Source organism: Pecten maximus, chromosome 2 (assembly GCF_902652985.1).
Source record: "Pecten maximus chromosome 2, xPecMax1.1, whole genome shotgun sequence".
NCBI classification, from domain to species: Eukaryota; Metazoa; Mollusca; class Bivalvia; order Pectinida; family Pectinidae; genus Pecten; species Pecten maximus.
The window spans coordinates 23600382-23624031 of NC_047016.1; the positions used below are offsets into that span (position 1 = coordinate 23600382).

Genomic DNA, 23650 nt, shown 5'->3' on the forward strand with positions numbered 1-23650 from the left:
GATTGTATATTGGGTAATATACCAGATGATACTAGTAGCTGTGGTATACTATACAGTTACAATAATACATCCACTCGAATGTGATTCCCAATTAGGGCTGCCGCACTACGGCAAATGAGGACGAATTCATACCCTGTCAGTCGGAACGAAGGAGTGTAGCGTACTATATGTAGGAGATACAATTTACCACAAACAACACCCTGAGGGGACATAGAAATCTGTCATTTCCCCTTTCAACTGTCAAAACAAGGTGGATGATGCCCCACCTTGTGTGCCTCATTAGACTATTATGATATTAAGGGTTCATATTTCATTTAATTGGTGAGCAATTTTCAGTCATTGCTTTTTCAAGTTCTTCACATACCATTGCTGATTTGTATGTTCAAGCTATTGAGAACTGATAGTGTAGGCACGAAGACCTTTAGCTGTTGGTTATCTTCGCCGCCTCCCCGGGATACAATACATGACGGGTGGTCGGGTGGCACAGTGGTCTAACACTCGCCTTTCGCCAAGGCGGCCGGGGTTCCATTACCCGATCGGACGTGAAAAGGAATGGGGTTACCTGCCCGACCGTGTGGGTTTTCTCCAGGTACTTCGGTTTCCTCCACAAAAAGACCCATTGTGCTGTTTCATCCGGGCATACAAAACTGGTTAAATATAAGTTGATATAACTTTTTTACAAATGTTATCAATATAAACAAAAGTCGGAACCAGATGGCAAAGCAACATCATGACATGACACCATGTCAGGTCGGAACCGGGTGATAAACATACGACTCTGCATGACACCATGGCGTGGGTATTTATTGTGCGAGAATTATAATTTTTCATATATAACAGTTTGTTTGTTTGTTTGTTTGTTTTTAACGTCCTATTAACAGCCAGGGTCATTTAAGGACATGCCAGGTTTTGGAGGTGGAGGAAAGCCGGAGTACCCGTAGAAAAACCACCGGCCTACGGTCAGTACCTGGCAACTGCCCCACGTAGGTTTCGAACTCGCAACCCAGTGGTGGAGGGCTAGTGATAAAGTGTCGGTACACCTTAACCACTCGGCCGCCGCGGCCCCTACAGACAGACAGTATGACAGATAAAGTGGCGATGTGAACTGATTTGTCATATATAACAGACAGTATGACAGATAAAGTGTCGATGTGAACTGATTTGTCATATATAACAGACAGTATGACAGATAAAGTGTCGATGTGAACTGATTTGTCATATATAACAGACAGTATGACAGAGATAAAGTGGCGATGTGAACTGATTTGTCATATATAACAGACAGTATGACAGATAAAGTGTCGATGTGAACTGATTTGTCATATATAACAGACAGTATGACAGAGATAAAGTGGCGATGTGAACTGATTTGTCATGTATAACAGACAGTATGACAGATAAAGTGGCGATGTGAACTGATTTGTCATATATAACAGACAGTATGACAGATAAAGTGTCGATGTGAACTGATTTGTCATATATAACAGACAGTATGACAGATAAAGTGGCGATGTGAACTGATTTGTCATGTATAACAGACAGTATGACAGATAAAGTGGCGATGTGAACTGATTTGTCATGTATAACAGACAGTATGACAGATAAAGTGTCGATGTGAACTGATTTGTCATATATAACAGACAGTATAATAGTGAGATAAAGTGGCGATGTGAACTGATTTGTCATGTATAACAGACAGTATGACAGATAAAGTGGCGATGTGAACTGATTTGTCATGTATAACAGACAGTATGACAGATAAAGTGGCGATGTGAACTGATTTGTCATGTATAACAGACAGTATGACAGATAAAGTGTCGATGTGAACTGATTTGTCATGTATAACAGACAGTATGACAGATAAAGTGTCGATGTGAACTGATTTGTCATGTATAACAGACAGTATGACAGATAAAGTGTCGATGTGAACTGATTTGTCATATATAACAGACAGTATGACAGATAAAGTGTCGATGTGAACTGATTTGTCATGTATAACAGACAGTATGACAGATAAAGTGGCGATGTGAACTGATTTGTCATATATAACAGACAGTATGACAGATAAAGTGTCGATGTGAACTGATTTGTCATATATAACAGACAGTATGACAGATAAAGTGTCGATGTGAACTGATTTGTCATGTATAACAGACAGTATGACAGATAAAGTGGCGATGTGAACTGATTTGTCATGTAAAAGGGATGTTCATACATTTTTGATTTGTCCCGTCTGTCTGGCAGCACCTTTTTCAAGGGATATCTTACACAAAGATGTATTAAAAAGTCATGTAAATGTGTACATTATTCCTTTTACAGTAATATCGAAAGTTTTATCACATAATCGCAATGTAAATTCGTCCGTGTTGAGCTTCGATTCACTTTGAATTTCAGTAGTGAAAATAATTAATTTCAGAGAATGCTATATTTTTGAAGCGGTCGACTGTGGAACGGAAGTAGGCTATCTATCGCTGTTTTATAACGGACAGTCTGATTGGTCGACAAATATAGTTAGCTGTCGACTAATCAGGTTGCTCGTTGTCAAAATGCTCTGTCAAATAGTCTACTTCCGCTCCACAGTCGATAATGCATCATCCGCAAACTCGACCGCTTTGGATCCATTTTCTCTTCTTTAAATCATTGTCACACGACAAAAGGACAACATGCGTATATATTTAAGATTTTTTTTTTCAATCAGTACTGACCAGATATACACGCCTGAGGTTTTAGGACAATATTTACAGTAACAGTGATCTCAATTTTGACCCCAGGTGGTTGAAACATTAATGGAGTCGATAGAACGATACCGTCATTAGGTTTCACATGCTTACATACGTGTATGACTTTATCCCTTTGTCCCGTTGCCGACTCGTCGCGAGGGGATACCAATATGCATTGTAAAATTCAACTCCCAACGTGCCAAGGACATCAGGTCAGATGTCACGATCAAATGTTATATCTCTTTACTGGTTAGTTAACCTAGGTTATGATATTTAAGGAAATTTGATTATTTGAGTCGTAACAGAAGGTACAGGAAATGACGTATCTACTTAAAGTATCTCCTTCGAGGTTAATTAATGATCTTTTAGGAGATCGTTGATTTAAAGTGGCGGGCGATATCTTCTGAATCATTTTTGAAATTGCTGGGAATATGACGAACGAATGTTGAAATAAATATCTTAAACAATTAATCTCACTAGACTCATCTGATACATTAATGGGAGATCGGCGGAGAAAGATTCCACGGAATGTGCATTCTTGTTTACTGTGGGCGCAATTTGATAATTTCCAAGGTGTCTGAAAGTAAACAGGGATTTGTTTGTTTGTTGAGACAAGTTTGTTATTCAGAAATAGGTGCATCCCTGCTACTGCGTTCTCTTATAGACGACTATTGAACCCAGACCTTTAACTATCGATGTTCCGTTAAACAATTTGAAAATGAAACAGGTACTGATGGCTAGCAACACAATAGAAAAGTTGATTGGGTGATATGGACTAATTCTTAAGTATTGAGATGGCTTGTAGAGGACAGTCACGTGATCGATGTCTCAGTAACATACAGTCAAACTTCGATGTTTCGGAGTTCAAGGGACTTGCAGAAAAACTTCGATACAGCGGGACTTCGAATTATTCATGGTTGACAATAGGTCGACTTTTTTATGATAATGACCATAAAACTGTAATTATGTATATATATATATATACAAATATATAATTATATTTACATTCTGTGTTGCATTTGTCTATATGTCGTTAGTAAACCAAATTGTATTCATGAGACTGTATACTACAATTTACAGTGATTCGGTCAGTGTAGGAATACAGCTCCAGGTGTTGTACGTTAAACAATGGCCGCCAGTTACTTTCGGTCTAGAGAGCTTTGGAATGCTAGCATTTATTTACAGAAGCCACAACGAAAAATAAAGCAACGTCACAAGTTATGAAAGTATTATTTTATAATTAGAAAAATGTAGTCAACACGAAATTACTATAAGTGCCATTCCTGATCTATACGAAATATGATCAAATTGTCAATGTCGTCACACTCACAGGGGCTCGTTCCGAATTTTCAGAAATGCAAGACACGACAACAATAAAAGTAAAGTATTTATAAAAAAAATCTTGTATAAATATCGGGAGTATCGACATGGTTTCCAGTTGTGTATGTGTAGGCCTACTTGATTTTAGTTTTGTGGTTATTCACTGATGTCAAAGGCCTACCTTACAAAATCGAGCCTCTGTGAAGTTGGAAATCGTCTGGTAAGTTAGCGACACTGAGTTGACCGGTTAGACTGGAATCTGTTTTGAACGAAATATCCTTGGAATCGTTTTCCCCTACTGCCAAGACGATTTTCAATTATAATTTAAGAGCTGGTATTCTTCTTAAAATAACGTAAATCCAGTCGATAGAAACATGTTTTCGTGGAATCGAGTCTGTCCTGGGCAATGCCCGTTCAACGCCGCATCACTTCTAAATGTTAAGTGTTTATCATTGCGCAGAAAAAAACGGTTTCGATTTTAAACAATAAGAAATTATGCAATTATGAACAATTTGACAATACCTACAAATGTATATGAAATAAAAAATAAAGCCAAATTTGTACAAAAACGATCTTATGTGCTTGCTATTAATAACGTCATCAGGGACTATATTATTCCTTCTGGAAATTTCGGCTGTTCAGGTATTTTAACTTGATGACGTCAGTGATAGGGTAAGCGGCAAATTTAAACGCGTCATAACCTACAGTAAATGGAAAATATTTATGAATGTAAATATAAGCATTGAACTGTTACCAAATGGTAGTATACAGTCGATATGAATACAATTTGGGTGTCAGATAAATAGAATGTCGCCCGTTAGGGCCACACGAAATATGTATGTCACCCAAATTGTTTCTGGTGTTGTCGATGGCATGCTTGTGCTGAATTTCCATTCGGGAGACGCTGTTAGACCTTGTTTTACACCTGGATGACATTGCATCGTTCAGTATACACGTACATGAATGAACTACAAAATGCACAAACCAGATAGCACAACAGAGAGATAACATTACTCGATGGAACATTCCGAAGTATGCACTAGTTGATTTCAAGTGTCAGTTTCATGTATTCACCGGTAGGTGAGACCGCCAGATGGCTCATAGATACAAGATGCTAATGGAATGCTCAAATAAATAAAAACGAACATTTTTAGGGTCTTTTTGTGCCGTGCATTTGTAACATTTTTGCTGCATATTTGCATGAAATTAAGTCTTCCTTTTCTTATTTTTTCCAACAACGTTACTCAATTCATTTATATACAATATAAAGAATTTGCATAGTTCTCATAATGCCCTTCCTGCTAGTTAGGTGATATTGTTACCTTACCTGTACTTCGGTGGTCCCGAATTCTTGTAGAGTGTATAACGAGCTCGAGATAACACGTTTCTGGTTAAGATATCAGTCTTTTGTACTTGGCGGTGCTTGCGGGATGATATATCCCTCGCTAATTCTTGGCGGTGGGTACGGGATATATATCTCACGTATATAATTGGCGGTGGGTACGGGATATATATCTCACGTATATAATTGGCGGTGGGTACGGGATATATATCTCACGTATATAATTGGCGGTGGGTACGGGATTATAAGACTCTATCATATGTGGTCATGTAGGATAGGGATATTCCACCCGAGGGGTCACAAAATGTGGTTTTACCACATTTTGTGACCCAGAGGGTGAAATATCCCAATCCTACATGAACCACATATGATTGAGTATTTTTCTCTCATTCCCCAACCTAAAATATGCAAAAATAGGCACTATCTGTCGATAGCTTTCTCAGATAGACGCCATTTTTTCTCAATCCAAACTTTTTTCCTACTGCATATAATAAAAAAAAAGAACAGCGCCAATAGATTTACCATACCCCATATATGCAAACGACGTTTGGTGTTCTAAAAACGAAGGAAACCATTCATTTCCACAGTCTAACGTTGTTTCAAATCACTTGGTGTCGGCCAAGCTAGTGTGTCCTTTCGCGTGAAAATATAGTTCCATGTTTTATTAATAAAAAACAATAAAAGAACGTGTTTTTTTACATAATTTATATCATAAATAATAAAAAATTATTATCTGATTACATATCTTAATTCAATGTATTGTTGAAATGTTTAAATCATGATAGATCTACTTTCGGTTCGGTGACCTACTTTTGTATCATTGCGCGCGCGTGGCAATCTTACACCGAAAGCGAGGTAATACACACACATCAAGCATGGGTGTATTTACCTGGACAGACCAGTATGATACCGGTAGGGATGATAGAAATATATATCTTGCTTATTTTTGGCGGTAGGTAAGGGATAAGATATCTCACTTATTCTTGACGGTGGGTACGGGATGAGGTATCTCGCTTATTCTTGGTAGTAGGTACGGGATAAGATAAATATTGCTTATTCTCGGAGGTGGGTATTGGATGATATATCTCTCGTTTCTTCTTGGTGGTGGGTACGGAATGAGATATCTGCCGCTTATTCTTGGTGGTGGGTACGGGATACGATATCTCTTGCTTATTCTTGGCGGTGGGAGTGGGATGATATATCTGTCGTTTATTCTACGCGGTGGGTACGGGATGAGGTATCTCCCGCTTATTCCTGGCGGTGGGTACGGAATGAGAAATATCTCGTTTATTCTTGGCGGTGGGTACGGAATGAGATATATTTCGCTTATTCTTGGCGGTGGGTACGGGATGAGTTATCTCGCTTATTCTTGGCGGTGGGTACGGAATGAGATATCTCTCGTTCCTTCTTGGCAGTGGGTACGGAATGAGATATCTTTCGCTTATTCTTGGCGGTGGGTACGGGATGAGTTATCTCCCGCTTATTCTTGGCGGTGGGAACGGGATGATATATATTTTGTTTATTCTTGGCGGTGGGTACGGGATGAGTTATCTCGCTTATTCTTGGCGGTGGGTACGGAATGAGATATCTTTCGCTTATTCCTGGCGGTGGGTACGGAATGCGATATCTGTCGTTTATTCTTGGCGGTGGGAACGGGATGAGATATATCTCGCTAATTCTTGGCGGTGGGTACGGGATGAGATGTCTTTCGCTTATTCCTGGCGGTGGGTACGGAATGAGATATCTGTCGTTTATTCTTGGCGGTGGGTACGGGATGAGTTATCTCCCGCTTATTCTTGGCAGTGGGAACGGGATGAGATATATCTCGCTAATTCCTGGCGGTGGGTACGGGATGAGATATCTTTCGCTAATTCCTGGCGGTGGGTACGGGATGAGATATCTGTCGCTTATTCCTGGCGGTAGGTACGGGATGAGTAATCACTCGCTTATTCTTGGCGGTGGGTACGGGATGAGTTATCTCCCGCTTATTCTTGGCAGTGGGAACGGGATGAGATATATCTCGCTAATTCCTGGCGGTGGGTACGGGATGAGATATCTCTCGCTTATTCCTGGCGGTGGGTACGGGATGAGTAATCACTCGCTTATTCTCGGCGGTGGGTACGGAATGAGATATCTTTCGCTTATTCTTGGCGGTGGGTACGGGATGAGATATCTTTCGCTAATTCCTGGCGGTGGGTACGGGATGAGATATCTGTCGCTTATTCCTGGCGGTGGGTACGGGATGAGATATCTGTCGCTTATTCCTGGCGGTGGGTACGGGATGAGATATCTGTCGCTTATTCTTGGCGGTGGGTACGGGATGAGATATCTTTCGCTAATTCCTGGCGGTGGGTACGGGATGAGATATCTGTCGCTTATTCCTGGCGGTGGGTACGGGATGAGATATCTTTCGCTAATTCCTGGCGGTGGGTACGGGATGAGATATCTGTCGCTTATTCCTGGCGGTGGGTACGGGATGAGATATCTGTCGCTTATTCTTGGCGGTGGGTACGGGATGAGTATACTTAGCGGCGGGTACAGGGTTAGATATCCCTCGTTTATACATGTATATGTTGACGGCGGGTACGGGGTGAGCTCTCCTCCGTATGTAAATGTTGGCGGTGGTTATGTGTTAGCGGTTGGTTCTGGGTGAGATATCACTCGTTTTTATGTTTTAACGGTCGGTACGGGGTGGAATATTCCCTCGTTATCATTTGTTCGTATATCATGAATTTGTACGCCTGAAATGATGACGACGTACACATAGTTGCTGAAAATGACCGAGGCGTAAACGGTGGCCTAACTCTTATTCAAAATACTTATAAATGGAAAAATAATTATAAAGTGAAGAATACAACTAAGACATTTGAAAAAAAGACCAATTGTTCATCGGCGACACCAAGCGTTCATCGGCGACACCAAGCGTTCATCGGCGACACCACGCGTTCATCAGCGACACCAAGCGTTCATCGGCGACGTTCATCGTCCACACCAAGCGTTCATCGGCGACACCACGCGTTCATCGTCCACACCACGCGTTCATCGGCGACACCAAGCGTTCATCGGCGACATCAAGCGTTCATCGGCGACACCCAACATGAATACCGTGTATCGGACCCGCTGAGACATGTACATTTGTAGATGCCGTAGGCGAGGGAAATATTTATAGCATGTCATTGAAATTACGCTGTTCTCTTATGCGACATTATTACAAATGATCAGAACCTGTTTCTGTGTTTCGAATCAGCATCCGACATGTCGATAGGAGGCTACTCCTCATCAGCTCCCTTATGATTAAATATATGTACAATATAATATTTGAACAAATTATACAACTAATAACTTAAAGTAGAGGATTTATGTAAAGCTTTCCTTATATATTCATGTCGCATTACTAATTGAATAAACTGTTGATTGCTTTGAAAAATATGGAATGGCCAAAGTTTGAGATGTGGTAAGATGTCAAAGATACAATATTGTTTTGGTTTTTCTATTATGTTTTGAACTAGATTGTGTTATCCTGAATTTCTGTTTCATTGTCATCTGTCTCTGTTTGATACGAAGGAACAAGACTGTCGTTAGGTTTATTTCTAAAACGCAGAACTCCTGATATAAAACGGCGCCATACCGCCAACTCGTGACGTACTTCCGGCAGGATGATCCACAGAAATGGCGTGATTGAGGAGGTCATCACCTGTAAGAGATACACATCCGTAAAATCATCCCACGTGAAACCCTTGCATTTTGACCGGAATAATACACTGAAGAATGCAAGGAATGTGACCGGTAACCAACACAGCAAGCTTACGGCAACAACTACCCAAACGGCGGTGATTGACATCTTAAGACGAATTTCTTCTGTGTCTTCGCGGTTCGATGATATCTTGTTCCAGTTACCTCCCCTTAGGACGTACACGAATAACATGAGATTACATGCGATAATCAAGAGGATATTTGGTAATGCCAAAGATATAAATGCTACTGTCATCATGTGTCTATCATGGAACTGGAAAAAACACATTGTTGAAGGCAGCTTACTTTCGGGATGTTCAAACACTACCAGCAAGGGGATACACACAGCCACAAGGAAAACCCACGGCAGTGTCACAAGGAATATAGAAATAAATCGTAGTAGTTTTACTTTTATCGAAATAAATGTTTGAAGAACGGCAACAATCCTGTCTATACAAATACAGAAAATCACAGTTCCAGCCATCAACATGTGCCAGAAATCGGCGGCATACCACATCTTACATGTCCACTCATCGTAACTCCACGACCAGTCCAGCTCGTAGTCCAGGCCGAATGGAATAACAAACATCACCGTAACACTGTCGTACACACACAGGTTCAGGATGTTCCAGAATAACGGTGTGGTCCGAAGTGTCTTCGACAGGAAAATAAGAAGTACGAGAATGACATTTGAAAAGATACCGGAAACGGAAATCGTAATGTACTTCGCGTGAAGAGAGGCGATACGGGCAGATTCAGCATTGTTACCATGGTAACTGGTAGTCGTCGCGGATGTGTTGCCTATGGTTGTATTGGGCCAGGTAGTCGTCATCTAAAAAATTAAAATACTAATATACAGAAGTACATATACCATTTACAGTCTGAAATAAAATACAGCTACCATTTACATTGTGAAATAAAATACAGCTACCATTTACAGTGTCAAATAAAATACTGCTGCCATTTACAGCGTAAAATAAAATACAGCTACTATTAACAGTGTAAAATAAAATACAGCTACCATTTACATCATATGCACAGACTACAGGGACATTTCGTGGTGAGGATATCATATACACAGACTACAGGGACATGTCGTGGTGAGGATGACATCATATACACAGACTACAGGGACATGTCGTGGTGAGGATGATATCATATACACAGACTACAGGGACATGTCGTGGTGAGGATGACGTCATATACACAGACTACAGGGACATGTCGTGGTGAGGATGATATCATAAACACAGATTACAGGGACATGTCATAGTGAGAATGACGTCATATACACAAAGTACAGGGACATGTAGAAACAGTATCAGACCAGTTATTAGTATTCGCCACCTAACACGCTTTATATTATAAAGTGGGTGTACTGAAAAGATATTGTGTTGACGAGTCATTGTTGAAAAATATTGCTTACAATTAAACTGTTTCATAATAACAGTAAAATGTGATAGACACCTTACCGTAATGCATCTTTCTCAATATCTCGTCAGAACGATCATAAACACTTAAAGAGCTTTGCTTTTACGTCTACTGAATTAATAATGATTGTGTGGGCTTTCAAAATGCGGAGGAGGAATGGCTATTGCCTTTCTGATCAACAATTTCAAGGACGTTTGTGTTAGATAAATTACCGGCAGACCCTCCGTCAACAGAGGGTCTACTGAACTTTAAAATCACTTAATCGATTTTGCTCTTACTGTGTGAAAATCATCACCTTATTTGAAAATAGAATTTTCTCAAGGCTGCCTGTAGCACAACAACCTTATAAAGGTGATATTGTTTGTCTGGAGTGAGGTGAGGCGACGTCACAGGGCGTGTCACCGATTTGTCACGTGACACATTGCGTCTGGTACGAGACAGTTAAACGACGTTAATTCACGTAACATGATGCTTCAGTTAAATAAAGTTATCTTTTCCGTCAGAGAGGATGAACTCTTACATGCATGCTAGTAAAAAAGGTTTTAGATTTTGGCGAAACTAACAGAAATGAGCACGCATTTTTGCACTTGCACAGACGTGTTAATGTCTTCAACGATCAGCGTCAATCATTTTACCACAACACCGCAGATAACTTAATAACAACTTAACCCCTCAGCCCTTCAGACGAACAGAACTAAATATAAACTATTCGTCGTACCAAGGAAAAAGCCGTAGACATCATTCAATGTGTAACATTTATCAGTAGAACCAGTACTCCGGTCTCTATACATCATACAATGTGTAACAGAACCAGTACTCCAGTCTCTATACATCATACAATGTGTAACAGAACCAGTACTCCGGTCTCCTATACATCATACAATGTGTAACAGAACCAGTACTCCGGTATCTATACATCATACAATGTGTAACATAACCAGTACTACAGTCTCTATACATCATACAATGTGTAACAGAACCAGTACTCCAGTCTCTATACATCATACAATGTGTAACAGAACCAGTACTCCAGTCTCTATACATCATACAATGTGTAACAGAACCAGTACTCCGGTCTCTATACATCATACAATGGGTAACATAACCAGTACTCCAGTCTCTATACATCATACAATGTGTAACAGAACCAGTACTCCGGTCTCTATACATCATACAATGGGTAACATAACCAGTACTCCGGTCTCGATACATCATACAATGTGTAACAGAACCAGTACTCCTCTCTCTATACATAATACAATGTGTAACATAACCAGTACTCCAGTCTCTACACATCATACAATGTGTAACAGAACCAGTACTCCAGTCTCTACACATCATACAATGTGTAACAGAACCAGTACTCCAGTCTCTATACATCATACAATGTGTAACATAACCAGTACTCGGGTCTCTATACATCATACAATGCGTAACAGAACCAGTACTCCAGTCTCTATACATCATACAATGTGTAACAGAACCAGTACTCCAGTCTCTATACATCATACAATGTGTAACATAACCAGTACTCGGGTCTCTATACATCATACAATGTAAAACAGAACCAGTACTCCAATCTCTATACATCATACAATGTGTAACAGAACCAGTACTCCAGTCTTTATACATCATACAGTGTGTAACATAACCAGTACTCCAGTCTCCATACATCATACAATGTGTAACAGGACCAGTACTTCAGTCTCTATACATCATACAATGTAAAACAGAACCAGTACTCCAATCTCTATACATCATACAATGTGTAACAGAACCAGTACTCCAGTCTTTATACATCATACAGTGTGTAACATAACCAGTACTCCAGTCTCCATACATCATACAATGTGTAACAGGACCAGTACTTCAGTCTCTATACATCATACAATGTGTAACAGAACCAGTACTCCAGTCTCTATACATCATACAATGTGTAACAGAACCAGTACCCCGGTCTCTATACGTCATACAATGTGTAACGGAACCAGTACTCCAGTCTCTATACATCATACAATGTGTAACAGAACCAGTACCCCGGTCTCTATACATCATACAATGTGTAACAGAACCAGTACCCCGGTCTCTATACATCATACAATGTGTAACGGAACCTGTACTCCAATCTTTTACGTCATACAATGTGTAACAGAACCAGTACCCCGGTCTCTATACATCATACAATGTGTAACAGAACCAGTACTCCAGTCTCTATACATCATACAATGTGTAACAGAACCAGTACTCCAGTCTCTATACATCATACAATGTGTAACAGAACCAGTACTCCAGTCTCTATACATCATACAATGTGTAACAGAACCAGTACCCCGGTCTCTATACGTCATACAATGTGTAACGGAACCAGTACTCCAGTCTCTATACATCATACAATGTGTAACAGAACCAGTACCCCGGTCTCTATACATCATACAATGTGTAACAGAACCAGTACCCCGGTCTCTATACATCATACAATGTGTAACGGAACCTGTACTCCAATCTTTTTACGTCATACAATGTGTAACAGAACCAGTACCCCGGTCTCTATACATCATACAATGTGTAACAGAACCAGTACTCCAGTCTCTATACATCATACAATGTGTAACAGAACCAGTACTCCAGTCTCTATACATCATACAATGTGTAACAGAACCAGTACTCCAGTCTCTATACATCATACAATGTGTAACAGAACCAGTACTCCAGTCTTTATACATCATACAGTGTGTAACATAACCAGTACTCCAGTCTCCATACATCATACAATGTGTAACAGGACCAGTACTTCAGTCTCTATACATCATACAATGTGTAACAGAACCAGTACTCCGGTCTCTTTACGTCATACAATGTGTAACAGAACCAGTACTCCAGTCTCTATACATCATACAATGGGTAACAGAACCAGTACCCCGGTCTCTATACATCATACAATGTGTAACGGAACCTGTACTCCAATCTTTATACGTCATACAATGTGTAACAGAACCAGTACCCCGGTCTCTATACATCATACAATGTGTAACAGAACCAGTACTCCAGTCTCTATACATCATACAATGTGTAACAGAACCAGTACTCCAGTCTCTATACATCATACAATGTGTAACAGAACCAGTACTCCAGTCTCTATACATCATACAATGTGTAACAGAACCAGTACCCCGGTCTCTATACGTCATACAATGTGTAACAGAACCAGTACTCCAGTCTCTATACATCATACAATGTGTAACAGAACCAGTACTCCGGTCTCTATACATCATACAATGTGTAACAGAACCAGTACTCCGGTCTCTATACATCATACAATGTGTAACAGAACCAGTACTCCAGTCTCTATACGTCATACAATGTGTAACAGAACCAGTACTCCAGTCTCTATACATCATACAATGTGTAACATAACCAGTACTCCAGTCTCTATACATCATACAATGTGTAACAGAACCAGTACTCCAGTCTCTATACATCATACAATGTGTAACAGAACCAGTACTCCAGTCTCTATACATCATACAATGTGTAACAGAACCAGTACTCCAGTCTCTATACATCATACAATGTGTAACAGAACCAGTACTCCGGTATCTATACATCATACAATGTGTAACAGAACCAGTACTCCAATCTCTATACATCATACAATGTGTAACATAACCAGTACTCGGGTCTCTATACATCATACAATGCGTAACAGAACCAGTACTCCAGTCTCTATACATCATACAATGTGTAACAGAACCAGTACTCCAGTCTCTACACATCATACAATGTGTAACATAACCAGTACTCCAGTCTCTATACATCATACAATGTGTAACAGAACCAGTACTGCGGTCTCTATACATCATACAATGTGTAACAGAACCAGTACTCCAATCTCCATACATCATACAATGTGTAACAGAACCAGTACTCCGGTCTCTATACATCATACAATGTGTAACATAACCAGTACTCCAGTCTCTATACATCATACAATGTGTAACAGAACCAGTACTCCGGTCTCTATACATCATAAAATGTGTAACATAACCAGTACTCCAGTCTCTTTACATCATACAATGTGTAACAGAACCAGTACTCCAGTCTCTATACATCATACACTGTGTAACAGAACCAGTACTCCGGTCTCTATACATCATACAATGTGTAACAGAACCAGTACTCCGGTCTCTATACATCATACAATGTGTAACAGAACCAGTACTCCAATCTCTATACATCATACAATGTGTAACGGAACCAGTACTCCGGTATCTATACATCATACAATGTGTAACAGAACCAGTACTCCAGTCTCTATACATCATACAATGTGTAACATAACCAGTACTCCAGTCTCTATACATCATACAATGTGTAACAGAACCAGTACTCCAGTCTCTATAAATCATACAATGTGTAACAGAACCAGTACTCCAGTCTCTATACATCATACAATGTGTAACATAACCAGTACTCCGGTCTCTATACATCATACAATGTGTAACAGAACCAGTACTCCAGTCTCTATACATCATACAATGTGTAACAGAACCTGTACTCCAGTCTCTATACATCATACAATGTGTAACAGAACCAGTACTCCGGTCTCTATACATCATACAATGTGTAACAGAACCAGTACTCCAGTCTCTATACATCATACAATGTGTAACAGAACCAGTACTCCAGTCTTTACACATCATACAATGTGTAACAGAACCAGTTCTCCGGTCTCTATACATCATACAATGTGTAACAGAACCAGTACTCCGGTCTCTATACATCATACAATGTGTAACAGAACCAGTACTCCAGTCTCTATACATCATACAATGTGTAACAGAACCAGTACTCCGGTCTCTATACATCATACAATGTGTAACAGAACCAGTACTCCGGTCTCTATACGTCATACAATGTGTAACAGAACCAGTACCCCGGTCTCTATACATCATACAATGTGTAACAGAACCAGTACCCCGGTCTCTATACATCATACAATGTGTAACAGAACCATGTACTCCAGTCTTTATACAGTCATACAATGTGTAACAGAACCAGTACTCCCGGTCTCTATACATCATACAATGTGTAACAGAACCAGTACTCCAGTCTCTATACATCATACAATGTGTAACAGAACCAGTACTCCAGTCTCTATACATCATACAATGTGTAACAGAACCAGTACTCCAGTCTCTATACATCATACAATGTGTAACAGAACCAGTACTCCCGGTCTCTATACGTCATACAATGTGTAACGGAACCAGTACTCCAGTCTCTATACATCATACAATGTGTAACAGAACCAGTACTCCCGGTCTCTATACATCATACAATGTGTAACAGAACCAGTACTCCCGGTCTCTATACATCATACAATGTGTAACGGAACCTGTACTCCAATCTTTTTACGTCATACAATGTGTAACAGAACCAGTACCCCGGTCTCTATACATCATACAATGTGTAACAGAACCAGTACTCCAGTCTCTATACATCATACAATGTGTAACAGAACCAGTACTCCAGTCTCTATACATCATACAATGTGTAACAGAACCAGTACTCCAGTCTCTATACATCATACAATGTGTAACAGAACCAGTACTCCAGTCTTTATACATCATACAGTGTGTAACATAACCAGTACTCCAGTCTCCTATACATCATACAATGTGTAACAGACCAGTACTTCCAGTCTCTATACATCATACAATGTGTAACAGAACCAGTACTCCGGTCTCTTACGTCATACAATGTGTAACAGAACCAGTACTCCAGTCTCTATACATCATACAATGGGTAACAGAACCAGTACTCCCGGTCTCTATACATCATACAATGTGTAACAGGAACCTGTACTCCAATCTCTTATACGTCATACAATGTGTAACAGAACCAGTACTGACGGTCTCTATACATCATACAATGTGTAACAGAACCAGTACTCCAGTCTCTATACATCATACAATGTGTAACAGAACCAGTACTCCAGTCTCTATACATCATACAATGTGTAACAGAACCAGTACTCCAGTCTCTATACATCATACAATGTGTAACAGAACCAGTACCCCGGTCTCTATACGTCATACAATGTGTAACAGAACCAGTACTCCAATCTCTATACATCATACAATGTGTAACAGAACCAGTACTCCAGTCTCTATACATCATACAATGTGTAACAGAACCAGTACCCCGGTCTCTATACATCATACAATGTGTAACGGAACCTGTACTCCAATCTTTTTACGTCATACAATGTGTAACAGAACCAGTACTCCAGTCTTTATACATCATACAGTGTGTAACATAACCAGTACTCCAGTCTCTATACATCATACAATGTGTAACAGGACCAGTACTTCAGTCTCTATACATCATACAATGTGTAACAGAACCAGTACTCCAGTCTCTATACATCATACAATGTGTAACAGAACCAGTACTCCAGTCTCTATACATCATACAATGTGTAACAGAACCAGTACTCCGGTATCTATACATCATACAATGTGTAACAGAACCAGTACTCCAATCTCTATACATCATACAATGTGTAACATAACCAGTACTCGGTCTCTATACATCATACAATGTGTAACAGAACCAGTACTCCAGTCTCTATACATCATACAATGTGTAACAGAACCAGTACTCCAGTCTCTATACATCATACAATGTGTAACAGAACCAGTACTCCAGTCTCTATACATCATACAATGTGTAACAGAACCAGTACTCCGGTCTCTATACATCATACAATGTGTAACAGAACCAGTACTCCAGTCTCTATACATCATACAATGTGTAACAGAACCAGTACTCCGGTCTCTATACATCATACAATGTGTAACATAACCAGTACTCCAGTCTCTATACATCATACAATGTGTAACAGAACCAGTACTCCGGTCTCTATACATCATACAATGTGTAACATAACCAGTACTCCAGTCTCTATACATCATACAATGTGTAACAGAACCAGTACTCCAGTCTCTATACATCATACAATGTGTAACAGAACCAGTACTCCGGTCTCTATACATCATACAATGTGTAACAGAACCAGTACTCCGGTCTCTATACATCATACAATGTGTAACAGAACCAGTACTCCAAGTCTCTATACATCATACAATGTGTAACGGAACCAGTACTCCGGTATCTATACATCATACAATGTGTAACAGAACCAGTACTCCAGTCTCTATACATCATACAATGTGTAACATAACCAGTACTCCAGTCTCTATACATCATACAATGTGTAACAGAACCAGTACTCCAGTCTCTATAAATCATACAATGTGTAACAGAACCAGTACTCCAGTCTCTATACATCATACAATGTGTAACATAACCAGTACTCCGGTCTCTATACATCATACAATGTGTAACAGAACCAGTACTCCAGTCTCTATACATCATACAATGTGTAACAGAACCAGTACTCCAGTCTCTATACATCATACAATGTGTAACAGAACCAGTACTCCGGTCTCTATACATCATACAATGTGTAACAGAACCAGTACTCCAGTCTCTATACATCATACAATGTGTAACAGAACCAGTACTCCAGTCTTTACACATCATACAATGTGTAACAGAACCAGTTCTCCGGTCTCTATACATCATACAATGTGTAACAGAACCAGTACTCCGGTCTCTATACATCATACAATGTGTAACAGAACCAGTACTCCAGTCTCTATACATCATACAATGTGTAACAGAACCAGTACTCCGGTCTCTATACATCATACAATGTGTAACAGAACCAGTACTCCGGTCTCTATACGTCATACAATGTGTAACAGAACCAGTACTCCAGTCTCTATACATCATACAATGTGTAACAGAACCAGTACTCCGGTCTCTATACATCATACAATGTGTAACAGAACCAGTACTCCAGTCTCTATACATCATACAATGTGTAACAGAACCAATAGTCCGGTCTCTATACATCATACAATGTGTAACAGAACCAGTACTCCAGTCTCTATACATCATACAATGTGTAACAGAACCTGTACTCCGGTCTCTATACATCATACAATGTGTAACATAACCAGTACTCCAGTCTCTATACATCATACAATGTAAAACAGAACCAGTACTCCAATCTCTATACATCATAAAATGTGTAACAGAACCAGTACTCCAGTCTTTATACATCATACAATGTGTAACAGAACCTGTACTCCGGTCTCTATACATCATAAAATGTGTAACATAACCAGTACTCCGGTCTCTACACATCATACAATGTGTAACAGAACCAGTACTCCGGTCTCTATACATCATACAATGTGTAACATAACCAGTACTCGGGTCTCTATACATCATACAATGTGTAACAGAACCAGTACTCCAGTCTCTATACATCATACAATGTGTAACAGAACCAGTACTTCGGTCTCTATACATCATACAATGTGTAACAGAACCAGTACTCCAGTCTCTATACATCATACAATGTGTAACAGAACCAGGACTCCAGTCTCTATACATCATACAATTTGTAACAGAACCAGTACCCCGGTCTCTATACGTCATACAATGTGTAACGGAACCAGTACTCCAGTCTCTATACATCATACAATGTGTAACAGAACCAGTACTCCGCTCTCTATACATCATACAATGTGTAACAGAACCAGTACTCCAGTCTCTATACATCATACAATGTGTAACAGAACCAGTACCCCGGTCTCTATACATCATACAATGTGTAACAGAACCAGTACTCCAGTCTCTATACATCATACAATGTGTAACAGAACCAGTACTCCAGTCTCTATACATCATACAATGTGTAACAGAACCAGTACTCCAGTCTCTATACATCATACAATGTGTAACAGAACCAGTACTCCAGTCTCTATACATCATACAATGTGTAACAGAACCAGTACTCCAGTCTCTATACATCATACAATGTGTAACAGAACCAGTACTCCAGTCTCTATACGTCATACAATGTGTAACAGAACCAGTACTCCAGTCTCTATACATCATACAATGTGTAACAGAACCAGTACACCCGGTCTCTATACATCATACAATGTGTAACAGAACCAGTACCCCGGTCTCTATACATCATACAATGTGTAACGGAACCTGTACTCCAATCTTTTTACGTCATACAATGTGTAACAGAACCAGTACCCCGGTCTCTATACATCATACAATGTGTAACAGAACCAGTACTCCAGTCTCTATACATCATACAATGTGTAACAGAACCAGTACTCCAGTCTCTATACATCATACAATGTGTAACAGAACCAGTACTCCAGTCTCTATACATCATACAATGTGTAACAGAACCAGTACTCCAATCTCTATACATCATACAATGTGTAACAGAACCAGTACTCCAGTCTCTATACATCATACAATGTGTAACAGAACCAGTACTCCAGTCTCTATACATCATACAATGTGTAACAGAACCAGTACTCCAATCTCTATACATCATACAATGTGTAACAGAACCAGTATTCCGGTCTCTCTACATAATACAATGTGTAACAGAACCAGAACTCCAGTCTCTATACATCATACAATGTGTATAGAGACCGAACTATTGGTTCTGTTACACATTGTATGATGTATAGAGACCGGAGTACTGGTTCTGTTACACATTGTATGATGTATAGAGACTGGAGTACTGGTTCTGTTACACATTGTATGATGTATAGAGACTGGAGTACTGGTTCTGTTACACATTGTATGATGTATAGAGACCGGAGTACTGGTTCTGTTACACATTGTATGATGTATAGAGATTGGAGTACTGGTTCTGTTACACATTGTATGATGTGTAGAGACTGGAGTACTGGTTCTGTTACACATTGTATGATGTATAGAGACTGGAGTACTGGTTCTGTTACGCATTGTATGATGTATAGAGACTCCAGTCTCTATACATCATACAATGTGTAACAGAACCAGTACTCCAGTCTTTATACATCATACAATGTGTAACAGAACCAGTACTCCGGTCTCTAGACATCATACAATGTGTAACAGAACCAGTACTCCAGTCTCTATAGATCATACAATGTGTAACAGAACCAGTACTCCAGTCTCTATACATCATACAATGTGTAACAGAACCAGTACTCCAGTCTCTATACATCATACAATGTGTAACAGAACCAGTACTCCGGTCGCTATACATCATACAATGTGTAACAGAACCAGTACCCCGGTCTCTATACATCATACAATGTGTAACAGAACCAGTACCCCGGTCTCTATACATCATACAATGTGTAACGGAACCAGTACTCCGGTCTCTATACATCATACAATGTGTAACAGAACCAGTACTCCGGTCTCTATACATCATACAATGTGTAACAGAACCAGTACTCCGGTCTCTATACATCATACAATGTGTAACAGAACCAGTACTCCAGTCTCTATACATCATACAATGTGTAACAGAACCAGTACTCCAGTCTCTATACATCATACAATGTGTAACAGAACCAGTACTCCGGTCTCTATACATCATACACTGTGTAACAGAACCAGTACTCCAGTCTCTATACATCATACAATGTATGGGAAACATTGGTGTTGAAATTGATACCCACGTCGTCATATGTAGATATTGTGACATAACGACATGCATACGGTGGTTTCTCCCTGAATTTAAAGCGCCATTTTTGAAACATACTGATAAATCGTGTTCTAAATGAAAATTCAAAAATGTATATGTGTGATGAGTTACTTTTATATTTCATCGTTACAAATATAACAAGATTGATTTGATGGCTAAAATCAGACTTCTTTTAATTTCAGTTCAATCTTGCACCTGATTCCCCTCTATAGTCTTTCAGTGTTAGATAAAGCATGACGTCATACAAATCTCTTAATGTCTGTCTATAAAATATAGAAAGATTATACACAGATCTCTTAATGTCTGACTATAAAATATACGAAGATTATACACAGATCTCTTAATGTCTGACTATAAAGTATAGGAAGATTATACACAGATCTCTTAATGTCTGACTATAAAGTATAGGAAGATTATACACAGATCTCTTAATGTCTGACTATAAAATATACGAAGATTATACATAGATCTCTTAATGTCTGACAATAAAATATACGAAGATTATACATAGATCTCTTCATGTCTGACTATAAAATATACGAAGATTATACACAGATCTCTTAATGTCTGACAATAAAATATACGAAGATTATACATAGATCTCTTAATGTCTGACTATAAAATATACGAAGATTATACACAGATCTCTTAATGTCTGACTATAAAATATACGAAGATTATATACACATCTGTAAATGTCTGACTATCAAGTATAGGAATTTCACAACTCATTCACTAAACTTAAAATATATACATATTAGATGAAGATGGGAAATATGTTATTTCTTTGAAAAGTCCCGAAGCTGTACAGGAAAACCCGACTATATCGGTAAGTCTCGACCTCGGCTCGAGGCTGCAGCGAACAAAGACAATTGTCTTGATAAAAACTCGGAATTCATAATGACAACAAAGACATCCCATCTCACGGGATCTCGTAGTACCAATAAGGAGTGAAGACAGAACTATAAATAGAAACTTATATACCATTATACATTCAAATAACATGAAACGTTAACTAGGAATATGTAATCAAGATTCCTCGTCAACTGCCGCTGACTGTGATTGCGGTGCCAGACAGCACATTTTCAGAACCCATACGCACATCTTAAGGAAATGTCCAATAAAGGGAGTCTTACGATCGGAGGTATTGTTTGTTTGAAGCAGACAATAGCTCCAATGGATGTAAATACATACATACTGCAAACATTCGTAAAACCTCTCCGTGTTCCTGTCCTTCTCCTTAGAACCCATTTCTGGTGTAGACAGTGGACACAGTGATTAATGGTTGAACGTAAAATATTCCGCTTTAAGTCTACACAGACTGTAATGAGTTGTAGTATTGATGAAAGTTTTATGATGGTTGCTTACCTTTGTCAAATTTCCACCACGGCAGGTTACAAGTCAAAATAAGACTAAACTTGGTCAGTGGTCAGACCCTGTACCCATAATTTAATTTCCCTTATATCATACTTGGTATAGATCAGCACATGGTATTGAAATTCGATCTAGGAATATCTATCTCAGGTTTTAAAGAAATCGAATAATTATTAAATTTTGATAGCTAATTAACTAGTATAGATATGACCTGTCAGACTCATACAGTTTGATTGGTTTATCGCCATTGTTATCTCGCACCAAGAGTATATCATAACGTTGTATTAGCAGGGGGCGATAACCTCACCATAATTTATCATATTAACCCAGTTCTCGGTCAGTCGGTCACCATCGATATCAGACAAAACATACACGCTAAAATGGAACACTCGTTTCAGCGACTGGACATAAATAAGACACTCCAGTCAAAAACCTTCGTTATCTAAATAAACTAGCTGTAACTAAGGTTAGATACATTATTGTTCGTCAGTTGTGTCAACTTGTTATATATTCACTCTCAGCTGTGATAATTTGTTATGTCGTCACTATCAGTTGTATTAACATGTCATGACTTGACTATCAGTTGTGTTAACATATCAAGACTTGACTATCAGTTGTGTTAACATATCATGACTTGACTATCAGTTGTGTTATCATGACACGATTTGACTATCAGCTGTGTTAACATGTCATGACTTGACTATCAGTTATGTTAACATATCACGACTTGACTATCAGTTGTGTTAACATGACACGATTTGACTATTAGTTGTGTTAACATGTCATGACTTGACTATCAGTTATTTTAACATGACACGATTTGACTATCAGTTGTGTTAACATATCATGACTTGACTATCAGATGTATTAACATGTCATGACTTGACTATCAGTTATGTTAACATATCACGACTTGACTATCAGTTGTGTTAACATGACACGATTTGACTACCAGTTGTGTTAACATATCAAGACTTGACTATCAGTTGTGTTATCATGACACGATTTGACTATCAGCTGTGTTAACATGTCATGACTTGACTATCAGTTGTGTTAACATGACACGATTTGACTACCAGT

General features: G+C 39.1%; 2 protein-coding genes across 2 annotated transcripts in view; one reads left to right on the plus strand and one right to left on the minus strand.

The window, feature by feature from the left end:
* Window positions 1-23650, plus strand: part of LOC117321560 (ADAMTS-like protein 2) — a 153831-nt gene that overhangs the window by 52351 nt on the left and 77830 nt on the right. The gene's annotated exons all lie outside the window — the stretch shown is intronic.
* Window positions 8175-22629, minus strand: LOC117321566 (octopamine receptor beta-2R-like). Its single transcript, XM_033876024.1, has 2 exons — window positions 22565-22629; window positions 8175-9946 (listed from the first exon to the last, which is right to left on the minus strand). The coding sequence occupies exon 2, from the start codon at window positions 9944-9946 to the stop codon at window positions 8888-8890; it is 1059 nt and encodes a 352-aa protein (XP_033731915.1). The 5' UTR covers window positions 22565-22629; the 3' UTR covers window positions 8175-8887.